At 48.7% G+C, this 17,358-nt stretch overlaps 1 protein-coding gene across 2 annotated transcripts in view; it reads right to left on the reverse strand.

Moving 5' to 3' along the window:
• FLT4 (fms related receptor tyrosine kinase 4) overlaps positions 1–17,358 on the reverse strand; it is a 51,280-nt gene that overhangs the window by 3,120 nt on the left and 30,802 nt on the right. The window contains exons 21-29 of one of the 2 annotated variants that reach the window (XM_049874566.1): positions 17,083–17,236; positions 16,498–16,592; positions 15,945–16,067; positions 14,653–14,764; positions 12,555–12,654; positions 12,011–12,116; positions 10,513–10,661; positions 9,937–10,057; positions 8,634–8,719 (exon numbers count right to left, since the gene is read on the reverse strand). In XM_049874566.1, the coding sequence (XP_049730523.1) occupies positions 8,634–8,719; positions 9,937–10,057; positions 10,513–10,661; positions 12,011–12,116; positions 12,555–12,654; positions 14,653–14,764; positions 15,945–16,067; positions 16,498–16,592; positions 17,083–17,236 (1,046 nt within the window). The remainder of the gene's footprint in view (positions 1–8,633; positions 8,720–9,936; positions 10,058–10,512; positions 10,662–12,010; positions 12,117–12,554; positions 12,655–14,652; positions 14,765–15,944; positions 16,068–16,497; positions 16,593–17,082; positions 17,237–17,358) is intronic. The other variant, XM_049874567.1, reaches the window with a different exon arrangement.

Consider the following 17,358-nt stretch of genomic DNA (forward strand, 5'->3'; position numbering starts at 1 on the left):
TTACCTCCAGCTTTCTTAATTATTATTATTTGGTGCAAGCAGTGATGTTATGAATTCTCTTTTATATCTGGAAGAATTTTTGTGTTGTAAAGTACGGGCAGAAATTTGACTTTAAAGATAAGGCTAAATTGATCTTTTTTTTTGTATGCTTGCCAAGTATTTCAATCTTTTTTTTCTTTTAAAATTTTTATTGTGGTTTAAATGAAAGTTTATAAATAAGTCAGTCTCTCATACAAAAATTTATATACAACTTGCTATATACTCCCAGTTGCTTTCCTCCTAATGAGACAGCACACTCCTTCTCTCCACCCTCTATTTTCGTATCCCTTCAGCCAGCTTCTGTCCTCCTCTGCCTTCTCATCTCACCCCCACACAGAGGCTTCCCACATAGTCTCATGCGTCTACTTGATCCAAGAAGCTCACTCTTCACCAGTATCGTTTTCTATCCTGTAGTCCAGTCCAATCCCTGTCTGAAGAGTTGGCTTTGGGAATGGTTCCTATGTTGGGCTAACAGAAAGTCTGGGGACCATGATCACCGGGGTCCTTCTAGTCTCAGTCAGACCATTAAGTCTGGTCTTTTTTACAAGGATTTGAGCTTTGCATCCCACTGCTCTCCTGCTGCCTCAGGGGTTCTCTGCTGTGTTCCCTGTTAGGGCAGTCATCAGTTATGGCCAAGTACCATTTAGTTCTTCTGGTCTGAGCTGATGTAGTCTCTGGTTTATGTGGCCCTTTCTGTCTCTTGGGCTCATAATTACCTGTGTCTTTGGTGTTCTTCACTCTCCTTTGCTCTGGGTGGGTTGCGACTAATTGATGCATTTTAGATGGCCACTTGCTAGCATTTCAAGACCGCCAGATGCCACTTTCCGAAGTGGGATGTAGAATATTTTCTTAATAGATTTTATTATGCCAGTTGACCTAGATGTCCCCTGAAACCATGGTCCCAAACCCCTGCCCCTGCTATGCTGGCCTTCAAAGCTTTCAGTTTATTCAGGAAACTTCTTTGCTTTTGGTTAAGTCCAGTTGTGCCAACCTCTCCTGTATTGTGTGTGGTCTTTCCCTTCACCTAAAATAGTTCTTGTCTACTACCTAATTAGTGATAACCCTCTCCCTCCCTCTCTTCCTACTCTCATAACCATCAAAGAATATTTTCTTCTGTGGTTAAACTATTTCTTGAGTTCTTATAATAGTGGTCTCATACAATATTTCACCTTTTGCAACTGACCACTTTGGTAGTTTTTTAATTACCTTTTCAATCTCTTCTTTGGTTATGGATTTACTTAGTTGCTCTACCGCTGTTTGTGTTAATTTAGGTAGGTAGTGTGTTTCTAGAAATTCATCCATTTCTTCTAGGTTTTCAAATTTGTTAGAGTGCAATTTTTCATAGTAATCTAATATGATTCTTTTAATTCCAGTTGGTTCTGTTGTGATATAGCCCATCTCATTTCTTATTTGGGTTATTTGCTTCCTCTCCTGTTTTTCTTTTGTCAGTTTAGCCAATGGTTTATTAATTTTGTTAATTTTTTCAAAGACCCAGCTTTTGGTCTTGTTAACTCTTTCAACTGTTTTTCTGTTTTCTATTTCATTTAATTCTGCTGTAATTGTTATTATTTGCTTTCTTCTGGTGCTTGAGGGTTTCTTTTGTTGCTCTCTATTTGTTCAAGTTGTAGGGATAATTCTTTGACTTTGGCACTTTCTTCTTTTTGTATGTGGGCATTTATTAATATAAATTGACCTCTCAGCACTGCTTTAGCTGTGTTCCAAAGGTTCTGATAGGAAGTGTTTTCATTATCATTGGAGTCTGAGTTTCTTTATTCCATTCTTAATGTCTTCTATAATCCAGTCCTTTTTGAGCATGATATTGTTCAGTTTTCAAGTGTTTGATTTCTTTTCCCTGCTTTTTCTGTTATTGATTTCTACTTTTATGGCCTTATGGTCAGAGAAGATGCTTTGTAATATTTCTATGTTTTGGATTCTGCTAAGGCTTGCTTTATGACCTAATATGTGGTCTATTCTACAGAATGTTCCACGTGCGTTGGAAAAGAAAGTATACTTGGCTGCTGTTGGGTGGAGTGCTCTGTATATGTCTATGAGGTCCAGTTGGTTGATTGTGGCATTTAGATCTTCTGTGTCTTTACTGAGCTTCTTTCTGAATGTTCTGTCCTTCACCGAAAGTGGTGTTTTGAAGTCTCCTACTATCATTGTGGAGCTGTCTATCTCACTTTTCAGTGCTGTTAGACTTTGTTTTATGTATCTTGCACCCCTGTCACTGGGTGCATAAATATTTAATATGGTTATATCCTTCTGGTATATTGTCCCTTTAATCATTATATAGTTCCTTCCTTATCCTTTGTGGGGGATTTAACTTTAAAGTCTATTTTGTCAGAAATTAATATTGCCACTCCTGCTCTTTTTTGATTGTTGTTTGCTTGATATATTTTTTTCCATCCTTTGAGTGTTTGTGTCTCTATGTCTAAGGTGTGTCTCTTGTAGGCAGCATATAAACGGATAGTGTTTTTTAATCCATTCTGCCACTGTTTCTTTATTGGTGTTATTTAGTCCATTTACATTCAGTGTAGTTATGGACAGGTATGAGTTTGTGGTGGTGGTTATGAGTTTAGTGCTGTCATTTTGATGTCTTTTTCTGTGTGTTGTTCACAGTTTCTTTTTCCCACTTTTCTGTGCTGAGTAGTTTATCTGTATATATTGTCTTTTCCTCTTATTCATTGTTGTTCTATTTCTGCTGAGTCTTTATTTTTTTCTTGTATTTTACTTTGATGAGTAGGGTTGTTAGTCTCCTTTGTGGTTACCTTAATATTTACCTCTATTTTTGTAAGTTTAAACCAAACTTTTATTTCTTTATATCGCCTTGACTTCCTCTCCATATGAAAGATCTATGACTACATTTCTTAGTCCCTCTTTATTGTTTTAATGTTCTCTTCTTTTACACAATGACATTGCTGTTTCCCTGTTTTGAGCATTTTTTTAATCTTGATTTATTTTTGTAATTTGTCTATCAGGGTTGAAATCTGGTTGCTCTGTCCTGTGTTCTAGTCTTGGGTTGATATCTGATATTATTGATTTTCTAACCATAGAACTCCCTTTAGTATTTCTTGTAGGTTTGGTTTGGTTTTTACGAATTCTGTAAATTTCTGTTTATCTGGAAATGTCTTAATTTCGCCTTCATATTTGAGAGACAGTTTTACTGGATATATGATTCTTACGTCATATATCCAATTTTTTTCCTTCAGTTTTTTATATAAATCATCCCATTGCCTTCTTGCTTGCATGGTTTCTGCCAAGTAGTTTGAGCTTATTCTTATTGACTCTCCTTTGTAGGTGATTTTTCATTTATCCCTAGGTTCTCTTAAAATTCTCTCTTTATCTTTGGTTTTGGCAAATTTGATTATAATATGTTTTGATGACTTTCTTTTGAGGTCTGCCTTATGTGGACTTCGATGAACACCTCGGATAGATATATTCTCATCTTTCACGATATCAGGGAAGTTTTTTGCCAACAAATTTTCAACAATTCTGTCTGTATTTTCTGTTATCTCTCCCTGTTCTGGTACTTCAATCATTCATAGGTTATTTCTCTTGATAGAGTCCCACATGATTCTTAGGGTTTCTTCTTTTTTTTTAAATTATTTTATATTATTTTTCTTTTAATATATTGGTGCCAAGTGTTTTATCTTCAATCTCGGTAATTCTCCCTTCTACTTCCTCAATTCTGCTTCTCTGACTTTCTATTGAGTTGTCTAATTCCGTGATTTTATTGTTAATCTTCTGAATTTCTGATTGCTGTCTCTCTGTGGATTCTTGCAGCTTATTAAATGTTTCATTATGTTCTTAAATAATTTTTTAAATTTCTTCAACCACTTTATCTGTGTGTTCCTTGGCTTGCTCTGTGTTTTGCCTGATGTCCTTCTTGATCTCATTCCTGATGTCTTGAGGAGTTCTATATATTATTCTTTTGTATTCTGCATCTGGTAATTCCAGGAAGGCACCTTCATCCTGAAGATTCCTTGATTCTTTGTTTTGAGAGCTCGTTGAAGGGATCATAATCTGCTTCTTTATGTGATTTGATATTGACTGTTGTCTGAGCCATCTGTAAGTTATTGTATTAGTTTATTTTATGTTTGCTTACTGTATCCTAGCTTCTTGCTTTGTTTTGTTTTGATGTGCCCAAATAGGCTGCTTGAGTGAGCTAGCTTATTTTTCCTTTGAAGCTCTGACGTCCTATCACCAGATGGCTAGAGCTGTTATCATGTATATGAGCCTAGGAGTCCATTCGCTTTTCTTGTATGGATTCAGTTCAGTGTCCAGGTAGTTGGTCATCAAGTGTGTGGTACAGGCTCTGTCCTACAGTCTTAGAGGGGCAGGGGTGATTGGTGTAGATACAGGTATCTCGTTGCAGCAGAGCGTCACCCTCTGAGCAAGGCAGGGGGCTGACAACCATCCTCCAAGTGTCTGTGAGGAAAGTGCTTCCCTGTGCACAGGTGGGTGGGTCCTGCAGATGGCCATGGACAGCCCATGCTTTTGGTTGTAAGGACTGGGAGGTACCACTTATCCTTGGATCCCTGTTGTGGATGGCTAGGTGATATGTGTGGAGCCACCTGATGTGGGTAGATGAGGACCCTGTTTAACAGACAAAGTGATGTCAAACATCAAACACCCACCTCTCCACTGCATAGCTGAAACAGTTCCAGTCAGCCAACAAGGGCCTATTGTCCTGAAATAGGCTCACACAGGTCCATGCAGCCGCTTCTGTCCTGAGCTCCCCAGCTTATTAGAGTTGGCAGATTATCTTTTCCCCCAGTTGTGAATTTATTCCTTCTCCATGGCTGGGAGAATGGCCCAGGGCACACAGCAGAGCCTATCCTAGGCCCAGGGAAACTGACAGCCACTGAAGCTGGCTTCAGAGCTGGGGGCATGGTAAAATAAAAGTACTTAGCTTTTGCTGAGAGCACCGTTTTCTCTGGTTCCGGAGGTGTGAGTAGGCTTGTGACTGTCTCTCCCTAAGGAAACCATGTCTGGAACACTACTACCACCCCCACTGCCCTCGCTCCAGGGAATGGTGCCTGCGGATTCCCAGTGATTCAGGTCCTTTAACTTCTCTCTGCTTTTGAGCCACCTCTCCCTCCTTCTGCCATTCAGTCTGCCTTCTAACTTTGCGTTTGATGTTCAGGGATCCAAGCTTATCATAAATATAATCATTTCACTTGTCTTCTTGGGTCTTTGTTGTAAGAGGGATCTGTGGAAGCATTTGACTATTCCGCTATCTTGGCCCCGCCTCTCAACTCTATTTAAGTTTCATTTTCTTGACGCTTTTCATGTCTATCCTCTGTGTCCTCTACTGTAAGTCTGGTCATATCTATTTTCCTTGGGCACCCTGGTCTGATTAATTCTATGTTTAATTCATCTTGGAGTGTTGTATTCCCTTTTCTTCTTTTTCTCTTCCTCCTCCTCCTCCTTTTTGAATGTTTACATCTAATGAAAAGTTTTAATTCTAATTTTCTGTTTTATTTTTATAATGACTTTGTATGGATAGTGCTTATTTTTTCTGTTTATGATTATTCATGCTGGAATTTACCAGGAATTGCAGAGTATCTTATGGAAAGGGGTAGAAACTTCGGTGGCTCCCTAGGTTTCTTCATTCAGGAGTATCAGACCCACATCTTTAGTACACTTCACAATCCCTTGACTGCATCCTTTTTCCAAAAGCTCCATTCATGTCCCATATTGTATCACCACCAGGGGTCAACCAGTCACCTAGGGAGCACTGGGCCCTCTCATTGGCTACTGCCATGCCACCATGTTGACCAACCACAGCCCAGAGTTTACAGATCCTCCTTTCTCCAACAGATTTAGACAAAGCACCATGCTACAGGTGGCAGTTTCTGGCATCCTGGGTGGCCACCAAAAGGGCTGAATAATGCAACCTGGAAGTGAAGACGAGTTAACTCCCCATGCGATGAACAGTTATCAGGGGATAGGAAGAGACTTGGCATACTCTATTCTCCCCCTCTTGCAGACTTCTCCAAGGCACATTCTGTCTTTGTAACTGTTTGGAGACCATTCCACAAGAATGCACCTGCCAAGCAAACTGCTGAGAAGAGTACCTTTTGTTGCCCCTAAAGTGCAGTTTTTGTAATGAATGGATCCCTCGTGTGTCTGTCTTCTTCTGAATTCTTGATACTATCTTGCTTCCCAAAGGACAGTTTCTTCTTTTCTTTCATCCCCCAGTATCTGAGGTGCAGCACCTTCTTCTTATTCACTGTCTGTTCAGAAGCACTGCCTTCACAAGACAGGTACTGCTTGTGCCTCAAACTTTCCTCCTGGAGGCATTATCTCCCCAGCCATCTCCATTATCTTCCCCAGTCTATATGGCTGTTGTCCCAAGGACCTTGCCTCATTCTCCTCTTGCTGGAGAGTCTCCATCTGATGCTTGTTCTCTGCCAGTCTTGAGTTTTTAGTTTCTACTCACACACACACTGAAGTGTCTCCTGGTTACACTATTAAAAAAAAACCAAATCCATTGCCATAGAGTCAATTCCGACTGCCCTATAGGGTTTCCAAAGAGCGACTGGTGGGTTCCAACTGTTGAACTTTTGGTTTGCAGCCAAGCTCTTACGCACTGTGCCACTAGGGCTCCTGGTTACACTATAGGCATGGGTTATGAATGACTTTATTTGATATCCTTGATGATCTGAGTCATTTTTAAGAAGATGTGTGAAGATTTGAATTTAAGCAGCTGTTTACCCTTTTTACTTACTTTCTTTTGAATGATAAAATACTGCTTGATAAAGAACCATTAACCAAAATCTACTCTGTCAATGCAACTAACATTAATTTTTCAAAACTAGGTTACTAATAGAAGTTATCTGGCAGAATCAATTAGAGGAAAAAAGAAAAGAAGGGAGGCAAGGACACAAAACACAGATGCAGAAATTATTTCTGGGTTGATCCCACAACTGCCAGTGTTAATGGTGCTGCAAACACACCGTTTTTAGGCTGGTATAAAAGGTAATCAAATGATTGGTTAAGGTGTAGACGTCATAAATACACCCACAAGAAATGTGGAAAATGACATCAACTATTTTAATGTTGGAGCCCTGCTGGCACAGTGGTTAACAGCTCAGGCTGCTAACCAAAAGGTCGGCAGTTCAAATCCACCAGCCACTTCTTGGAAACCCTATGGGACAGTTCTATCCTGTCCTATAGGGTCACTATGAATCAGAATTGACTTGATGGCAACAGATTTGGGTTTTTATAAAAAATTTTTTTTTTTTAAATAATATTATGCAAATAAATATACCTGTACTTTGGGGTAAAATTTTCAGTGACAACAGCATATACTGACTCAAAAACAGGTTAGGTAAAAGTGAAAACTGTGTCAGATGATCCAAAACGTGGCTCTTGACAAAGACACTGATGCCCAAGGTGCAAGTGAATGGTCTAAATGAAGTAATTCCTTGAAGAAAGTGGAAAAGAGTGATGTTTTGTATAATGCCATAGGCCATGTCATTTAAACAGGTATGTGTAAATAATTAATAAAGAAAATATTTTAAGTAGATATTTAACTATTTGATCTGTACCTTTAGAAGTTTAAATTTTTTGGTATCTTCTTGTTGGGCAAATGGAGCTCACCCTATACACGGGGTCACTCTCTGTATAGGCAAACACGAGTACTTCTCTGTAACTGTATTCTTAAAATATGATCCCTGCCAGCTCCAGGTTATATTATCTGCCTGACTCCTGTGGCCGTCAGGCTAAGTGCTGGGGGTCAGGGGATGGGTTGGACTCTCCCTGGCTGGGCGGGGGCAGTATGTGTACACTGAGGATGGCGGATCACACATGGTTCCACAAAGAGGTGGCATCGGAGCATCTGATAATTGAACACAGGCTTGAAAGTGGGAGCCTAAAAGGGAGGTGTCAGGAACCAGCTTGTGCATGTGCTGCTGGGCCAGAACGGTGACAGGGGAGTGGGGATGTGTTTGAGAGGATGGATTGCCGAAGGCCTGAAGTCTCAGAGTGGTTTGCCTTGAATACATAAAAAGGTAGTGGGAAGCCATGAAATGTTCTGACTAAGAGAGAACCAGCCTCTCTCACCAGGCACTGCTTTCAGCCCCCAGGGCTACCAGCCCCTGTTGAGACCCCTCTGGGGTGGACAGCCCCAGTCAGTGCCATTCTTACAGAGGAGAAGGCTCCAGAAGGCTTTATGTTATGGATTGAATTATGTCTCTCAAATAGATATGCTGAAGTCCTAATCCTTGGTACCTGTGAATGTGACCTTGTTAGGAAACAGGGTCTTTGAAGATGCTATCAGTTAACATGAGGTAATACTAGGTAGGCTGGGTCTTAATCTCATCTGAGTTGTATCCTTATAAAAGAAGAGACACAGAGGTACAGAGACACAGGGCAAAGATGACCATGTGAAGATCTATCTATAAGTCAGGAACACCTGGAGCTATCAGAAGCTGGAAGGATCTTCCCCTAGAGCAGACAGAGACAGCACAGGCCTGCCAACTGGACTCCTAGTCTATAGAACTGTGAAACAATAAATTTCCGTTTTGAAAAGTCACCCAGTTTATGGTACTTTGTTACAGCCATCCCAGGACACTAAGACACCTTACCTGAAGCTACCTTCTTGTCTATGTCTGTTCTCTATCCGCTCAAACTCCTCAGACGCCAGCACCATCCCACTGTCTGTCTGGTTATCCTGTGCAGAAAGAGCAAGTCTAGAGCTGTGTGCTGCCCTAGACCCTTCTGAGGGGCAGCTATCTCCAGCCGGAAGGGACACATGAACCTGTATATCTGCTGACTTAATGCCCCCGGCCCCCTGGGAATTGATGGAGAACCTGGGCAGAGCCTGCGGAAGAGGGGTCACATACCCCAATCCACAGAGCGAGAAACAGGTTCTGGGGGGTAATGCCTGGTCCACGCTTGGGAGGTAGAAAAGCTGAGATGCCCCACACTGGGGGCCCACAGGTGGTCAAGCATGCGCTCAGGGTATGGTTAAAGCAGAAGCACCAAGAGAAAATGGGGACAATATTTGAACTTTAGTGGGGCTTTGCTACCCTTAGATTGTGGTTTGGTGTGGTTTTTATCTGCAATTACACAAGTGGGGCCTGCAATCTTTTCAGCGCTTGGGGCCCTCTGCAGTCATCCTCTGGCCCTGGAAACAGGAACTTGGGCCAACCTGGCTCTGATCCAGGCCTCCTGTTGTTCCTCTGCTACCCCCAGGGCCTCCCACGGGCTCAGCATTTACTGACCAGGACCCAGAACCCACGGCCCTTCATCTGGGAGGGAGGCTGGCCTGGGAGGCTGGGGCTCGAATCCTGGGTGCATGCTGCTGGAATTCATGTTTGGGGGGCACAGCCTCCTCTTTGACAAAAGGGAGACACTAGGACCAGCTTCAGGGAGCACATTGTTCAAACTGTTTACCTGCATCTGAGAATACAGGTGTCATCACCTGAACGGACACCTGTGTTTTCCTGTCCTGGGCACCCCAGCCTCCTCTTTAGTGACACGGTCCCCTACCACAGGCAATGTGGCTTGGTGCACCGACCGCCACCAAATGGGGCCCGTGACTCAGGCTAATCCACTGAGAGCCACTGGGATAGAGAAGCTGCCTTTCTATGGGGTTTCTAGGCTGTGGGGCGAGAGCCGGGTTGGGAGTGATGGCAGTGATAACACAGGGGAAAGCAGCTGAGGGACAGAAGCGTCTTGTGAGCTCCCAGATCCAGACATGCCTGAGGCTCGTCCTGGACTTGACATCTTCAGGGACAATGGGCTCTGTTTTCCGCTGGAGTGAGAATGAGTTGGTTTCTGCCACTTGCTTCAGAGTTCCTGACTGCCCGTCACCTCCACCCAGAGAGACAGCCCTGACCTGAAGACCACAGCTCCCCTCTTCCCAGTTATCACCAGGGAGCTCACCACCAAGGCTTTGTAGGTTGTTGGGGTCATGGGAAATTCTTCGAACGTTTTCATCCTGGAGGGACCCTGGGTCTGAGTTCCTCTAGCCAGGCACCCAGGAAAGGACACGCAATTGTAGTATCTGTGGAGATAAAATGGAAAGTGCTGGAGAAACACACCTCAGTAACCCTCCTGAGAGTCCTCTCTACCTCTCCTTCTACCCTCTTTTCTTTCAGGAAGAACCTTGAGCCTGGGGCATGAGGATTGGTACCCCTCCCCAGGCTCCACCTCCATATGGTGGTCATGTCCCTCCCTGCCCAGAGCCTCTCCTATACCAGAGGGATAAAGCCTCATGAGTCCACTGCTGGGAAGAGTGTGGAAGGAGAGTGGCCACACCGAGGCCCGCCGCGGCTTTACCCACACCCAGTTCAGCCATTTACAATGACTCTGCTATGTTAGTTGGTCTGTAACAGTCCCTCATGTCTCTAAAATTTGCTTTTCCTTGATGACTTATGAGGATAAAATATACCATGTCCAAGCTGCTTCCCTGCCCGATCCCCACCCCACCCCACTCCTGGGCCCTGAAGGGCAGCTGACCTGGCGGCCAGGCTGTGGCGGTTCAGGCTGGGCGGGCTGCACTTGGAGTCGGTGCCGGCGACGACATGCAGCGCTGTGGTGGACGCCTGCAGGAAGCTGCCCTCCTCAGAACTCTGGGAGCCCCGTGGGGGCATGAAGTCCTCCTCTTCCTGGCAGGGACAGGACAGGCATCTGGGGTCAGACATCACGCACACCCTCCCTGGCGGGCCCTGCGTTGGACTGCATGGTTCCTTCCTTGAGAAGTGGGCTCTAACTGTGGTGGTGCCTTGAACGTCCTGAGGTCTGAGCGAGATTCCCACCCAGAGGCTGGTACACTGCAGCTCTCGCGACACGTGGCACCTCAAGGTTGATGAAGGCTGGCTGCGTGCTGCTAGTAAAACCAGCTGCTATTAAGTGGGTTACACTCATGGTGACCCCATGTGTGTCAGAGGAGAATTGGACTCCAGAGAGTTTTTAATGGCTGACTTTTTGGAGGTAGATCAGCAGGTCTTTCTTCTGAGGCACCTCTGGGTGGGTTTGAGCATTCAAACTTTTGGTTAGCAGCCGAGAGCGTTAACCATTTGCGCCACTCAGGAACTCCTGCTGTGTGCCAGTCTCCCAAAATTCTCACAACAGCTCTCCATTTTATGCATGAAGAAGGCACCCTTCAGGGGGTTGGGGGCAGGCCAGGACCCAGCCACAGTGCCCTCAGTCCAGGGTCCTCAGCTGTCCCTGCAGCCTCAGGAGCCAATGTGAATGCTTCCCACGCTCTTCATCCTGGGGCAGAACTGAACCCAAAGTGCCTGTCCCCAGCCCCTGGGAGGCTGGGCAGCAGGCTGCTCATAGCTCTCTCCTCTATCCCCCACTGTGTCCACGGATGGTCCCTGGTGCTGGTCGTGAGCTGGGCCCTGAGCTGGCTTTGTTCCCTGCCATCAAGGAACACCATGTGTGAGGGAAATACGCTAGGACACAGAGGACAAGGGCCTGTGTGCTTGATGGGTACAAAGAGTAGAGTGGGCCTGAGGTGCAGTGAGGGAGATGAGGGAGTTTTCATGATTATGATGCTGGGGAGGTGAGGGTCTGCTTTGCAGGCCCAGTGAGAAACCAGCACAGAAATGGGAGAAGCATAGCATCCCCACAGTCACCGTGATGCTGTTTATAGTGGCCTGGAGCTCCCCGTGGGCAAGGACAGCAGGCTCTGACCATCCACGTGATGGCCAGCAAGGCGCTGGTGGGTGTGTGCTCAACAGGAAGATGCCTGTGTCTCCAGCTCGAATAGCTGGGGTGTGGAGGTGGGGGCGCAGGCAGTGGGCACTGGAAAGCAGGCCCAGGTGCCTGGAGACTGGCTCTGCACAAACTTTCACCTGGTAGCTGAGAGCCATGCAGGACTGACAGGGCTGAACACAGGACTCGGGGTGGGGGGGCGGTCAGGTGGGGGCAGGCCAGGGCCCTGCTGGACAGGAGGGAGGCCCAGGAGAAAGGACCAGAGGCTGCAGCAGGACAGGGAGGAGGGGCTCACCTGTTGTCCTCTGCCCTGCAGCAGATCCCCCAGGATCTCCACCAGCTCAGAGAATGCAGGCCTGGCCTTGGGGTCTCCAGACCAGCAGCTTAGCATGACGCGGCGTCTGTGGGGTACAGTGTGGTGTAGGACTGTGGTCTGAGCATGCCCCGTTGCCCCTCCACCAGCAGACCCACCCCAGCCACCCTGACCTGCCCTGTTCCCTTCCACCTCCAGGCTCAGGCCCACACTGTCCTTCCTGCCTTGGGTTCCCTTCCTCCACTCAGTTCAGTGTCTCTCCTTGGGGACACCTTCCCTGATCACTGGCTGCTCCCTTGGTGTCCCCTCTCGGTGCCCATCACAGCCCTGGTTTCATGGTGGTCTGTGTGTTTTTAGGGCAGTGGCCAGGCCTGTGCTATCTGCGCTGGCCTCCACGGTCGGCATCCCCTGGCGGATGCTGAGGAGAGTTGTTAGGTGGATGAGTAGAGGGGAGAGGAGAGTGAGAGAATGCATGCCGAAGGCCCCCCCAACCCACCCCTTCTCCTGGTCCCATGGGGACACTCACATGGCAGGAGTGGCCAGCTCTGGGGCCCTCATTCTGGTGCCATCTTTCAGCCGCTGGCAGAACTCCTCATTGATCTGTACCCCAGGGTATGGGGAGGCCCCTGACAGCAGGACATGGGGGTGTGAGCAGGCAGCAGGCACCTCACCGGTCAGCCCAGCTGCCCAATCACCTCCCCTCACCCACAGCAGGGTGCCCTTCCTGCTGCTCCCAGCTGGCCTGGGCCAGTCGTTTCCCCTCCCCAAGCTCTGGCTCCTGACTTGGTCACAAGAGGATGCTGCACCCACTTGCTAGAGTTGCTGTGCACGTGACTGTGGTACCTATGCCAGGCATCTGGCACACAGTAGGCATGCAGGACTCATTAGCTCAAACATGGTTACCTACTGGGATCATCAGGGGGCGGAGCCAGTGTTGAGCCAGTTCAGCAAGAAAGCCCTTGCTTGCCTCAATGACCCCTCTTTGGACAGACTTCCCTGGCCTCCCAGTCCATTCCCTCCTAAGTCCTGTCAGCTCCTTCCTCCTGAACATACCCTCTTCTCTCTCCCCCGCCCCCCTCCCAACCCTGACCCAGGCACCTCCTCTCTGCCAACCACTGGAATAGCCCTAACTGGCCTCTCTGTTTTCGAAAACTTTTTTTTTTTCCCTTGGTCATTTCCTACTCAGCAGCCAGAGTGATGCTTTTAAAACACTAGTCAGTTGGCATCTCTCCTTCACTCAGAACTCTGCAGGCTCCCATGCGACTTAAATTCCAAGTCCTCACCCTGGCCATAGTAACGGTTGCCTGGCTGCCTCTCCTACGCTCCAGCCTCATCTCTTGATGCACCCTCTCAGCCCCCGCCTGCTCTCCTCTGCACCCTGACCACCTCTGACACACAAGGCTGTGGGCCTGGCTGCCCTTTTTTCTGGGACTGCTCTCCTCCCAGGCCCCCTGCTTCACCTACCCATCCTTCATTCCAAATCAGTTGCTGTTGAATCATTTCCAACTCCTGGCAACCCCTCACGTGTCAGAGTGGAACTATCCCTCCATGGGGTTTTCAATGGCTAATTTTTTAGAAGTAGATTGCCAGGCTTTTCCTCAGAGGTGCCTCTGGGTAGACTACAACCCCCAACCTTTCAGTTAGCACCAAAGTGTTTTAACAACCATTTGCACTGCCCAGGGCCCTTCCCTGGCCCCTGGGGCTTAACAGCAGCCCATCCTTCCTGTATTCTTTAAAACCAAAAAAACAAAAACAAAAACAAAAACCATTGCCATCAAGTTGATTTTGACTTATAGTAACCCTATAGGCACAGTAGAACTGCCCCATAGGGTCTCCAAGGCTGTAAATCTTACAGAAGCAGACTGCCACATCTTTCTCCCATAAAGCAGCTGATGGGTTTGAAACACTGACCTTTTGGTTAGCAGCATAGCGTTTAACCACTGCGCTACCAGTGCTCCTCCCTGTACTTTTCAGACTGCTTTATTTTTAGTAACAGCATCTATCATTGTTGCCATCTGATGGTATTTTTACTTCGACACTTGTTCATTGCCTCCCCCCACACTAGCTGGGGACTTCCATGGGCTTGTCCGCTGTGGCTTTTATACATTGGTGTTCTTATCGAACGAGCACTCCCATCTCCTCTGGGCCTCTTCCCAGCTCCGTGAGGGCAGGAGCAGCATCCCCATGTGGCAGGTGGGGAGTGTGAAGCTGGTACAGGGAAGGGGCTCACCTAGTAGGAGACAGACCTGGGGGGAGACCCAGGCATGGCCCCCGCTCTGCAGCCCCATGGCGAGTCCTGGGCATGCCTGTCTTCAAGCTGGGGCTGCCGTGTGAACACAGCAGCACAGGCTCCAGTACACAGCCCTCCAGAGGTGGTGCCAGGGCCTGGCCCGTGTTGGAGGCCAAGTCCTCTGGGAGCCTGGGCCTGGCCACGGAGGGGAGTGGACTCTTGGTGTCTCAGAATGATCTATGCACTTGCTCCAAGTGTACACCCCTGCTGCCCTGTTCCTGTATCAGAGCAGCTGGTGTGGGAGCTGGGGCAGGTGACCCTGGCCCCCTGGAGCTGAGAGTGCCTGTGCCAACTCTCACAGCTGGGTGCTAGTTAGCCCGGCTGCCGCACTCACCCAGAGAGAAGATCTCCCAGAGCAGCACCCCAAAGGACCACACGTCACTCTGCGTGGTGTACACCTTGTCGAAGATGCTTTCAGGAGCCATCCACTTTAGGGGCAGCCGGGCCTGTAGGAGGCAAGTGTGAGACCTGGGGTGGCCTTCGTCTCTCCAGGACTTGGTCACTCCCCTGCCTGTGTTCTGGCAGCTCCTGCAGGGTGGCCCTGCCCTGTTCTCCTCCTTTCTGTCTCCCTGCTCTGTGGCTCCCCACTCTGGCACCCCGTCCCATCCACCCTCTGCAGGCACCTTTGGTCTCACTTGAAGGCTTCTTCATGGCTGCGGTTGTCCTGGGTCTGCCTGGCCCCTCTCTTCCTCTGAGGTTTTTTGAGGCACACTCTACCCCCTCCTGCAGCTACCAACCCTCAGCCCAGCTCCTGTGGGGCCAGGCCTTGCATGCCCTTACCATCTGCCCCCAACACACTTGTCCTCTGGCAGCTCCGCTTTGACAAACATACTCTGTCTGCTCTGTCCCCTCACTAGAAGCCTGGTGGTCGCTCCTGACCCTCCTCCCTCCTGTGGCCTCTCACTTCCAATGGATCTTCCCTACCACCCATCTCTCTCTCTGTATGGACTTGACCTCTGCCTCTTCCCTTCACCCTGATGCCATTCTCCTCACAGCTGGCGGGGGGGCAGTCTTGTAAATGTGTACCTGGCCCTCACCCCCTCACCTCCACATGCTCCAAACACTGTGAGTTAGGGTTAAGGACAAAAGCTGAGGCCAGGGCCTGTCCTGGCCTGGACCCACCCTGCTCATCTCCCTGCTTCCAACCCCCTCCCCTATCCCCGACTCCTGACCAACCTTAGAGGCTCATTCAGGCACCTCCCTTGCAGAGCTCCACCAGAGAGGGGCAGGCTACCTCCCAAGCACCAGGCCAGCCCGTCTCCAGGACTGGCACCTCATGGGGTCCATGACTGCATGTTCAGGACCCCCCAGGGCAGGCCAAGGACTCAGTGTCCATCAAACGGACCCAGGCATTGGTCAAAACACAAGCTCCAATCTGAGAAGTTTAGTCCCTGCTTGTCAACTCCTATTTCATTTCCCTGCCCCAAGCTCCCTCAGTGGGGTTACTCGTGTCCCCTGCAGGCTCAGGGCCCCCAGGCCCCAAGGTGGGTCCAGGGGACAGTAAGTGCCCCCGCAGCTGGGCAGGTGGCCTGGATCCTGTAAGCCTGGCAAAGCAGAGTCCTGCATCAGCCCCTCCCCACCTACCCCGCTACCTCCACCTCCCTTTCTCACAGTGCCTGCACTCACACTGCCCTTGCGGACATAGTCCGGGTCTTTGTAGATATCCCGGGCGAGGCCGAAGTCGCAGATCTTCACCACATCGCTCTCTGACAGCAGAATGTTCCGAGCAGCCAGGTCCCTGTGGATGCACTAGGGGCATGGGAGGTGTGGGGTGGGCGGCCATCAGAGCAGGAACCCAGTGACGTCCACGCCTGGAGCTCTGGGGTGCCCACCTCAGCCCTGCTCTTTTGGGGAAGGTGTTGCTCCTGGTTAGCAGAGTTATCAACTCTGAGTCTGTATGTCCCCAGGACTCTCCACAGAGAGGGCTCACGGAATTGTGGGGATGGCAGAGACAGTTGGGAGGTCACCCAGACTCTGACTCCACATCCCCCTCTGCCAGCTGGGAGACCTTGGGAAGTCACTTCCACACTCTGGGCTCAGTTGTTTCCTCTGTAAAATGGGAGACACTGCTCCACCACAGGGTCTTTTTGCGGGTGAAGTTAGAACTGAACCCATCTTTCCACACTGGTGGGTTTGCACCCTTCCCCCTCCTAGAAGTGCCTTCTAGGAGGCAGCTTACCTTACGGGAGGCCAGGAACTCCATCCCCCGGGCCACCTGGAAGCTGTAGCAGACCAGGTCTTCCATAGTCAGTGGGCTCAGCCATAGGTCCTCTGCTGCATGAAGGAGTGAAGTGGACTCAGGAGAGGCCTCCTCCATGACTTTCATCTCCCAGCCCCCAAGGGCTGTATCCCTGACAGCATCTCTCCTGACCTAGCCTCTGAGGCCCCCAGCACCAGCTAAGAAGCATGTTAGCCTCTATTTTATCTGGGACACCGAGAGCTCAGAAAAGTCTATTACTCCACTGGGCCTTTGCACATGTTACTGTGACCTGAACTGCTCCCATCTGTGAGGCAAACTCCTATTCACCCTGTGATGCTCAAGTCAAATGTCTCTGTAAAACTGTCCCTGAAGTGTCCTCCCTTTCTAAGGCAGAGCCCATTACATGATCCTTCACCTGCACATGCAGCCTTGTGTGTGTGGCTAGACAGTAAGCCCCGCTATGGAGGACACCAGGCCAGCTTATCCCAGGGTCCCCTGATTTTGAGGTATCACCATGCCAGCCAGACATGGTGGGGCAGAAGGTGGGGGAATGCAACCTCTTACCGTCTCCAACTGAAGGTGCCTGTCCTGCCACGCCCTTGCCGATCAGTAGCCGAACGGGGAGGGCTCTGTCGCTGCTTCCGGATTGGTTCCTTCGGTCAGCCTTCGCACCCTCCACCATGGCCTGGAAACGCCTTTGCTGCTCTGGGGACTTCTCCTGAAGAGGGGCATAGCGGGTCTTAGGGTGGCCACCTCCCCGGTTCCACCCCCTTTAGCAGAAGAGTTTCTTCCATCTTGGCCCCCCATGAAATCACCAACAGAGCTCCTGGAATGGAGGCA

Source organism: Elephas maximus, chromosome 2, assembly GCF_024166365.1.
Source record: "Elephas maximus indicus isolate mEleMax1 chromosome 2, mEleMax1 primary haplotype, whole genome shotgun sequence".
Lineage (NCBI taxonomy): Eukaryota > Metazoa > Chordata > Mammalia > Proboscidea > Elephantidae > Elephas > Elephas maximus.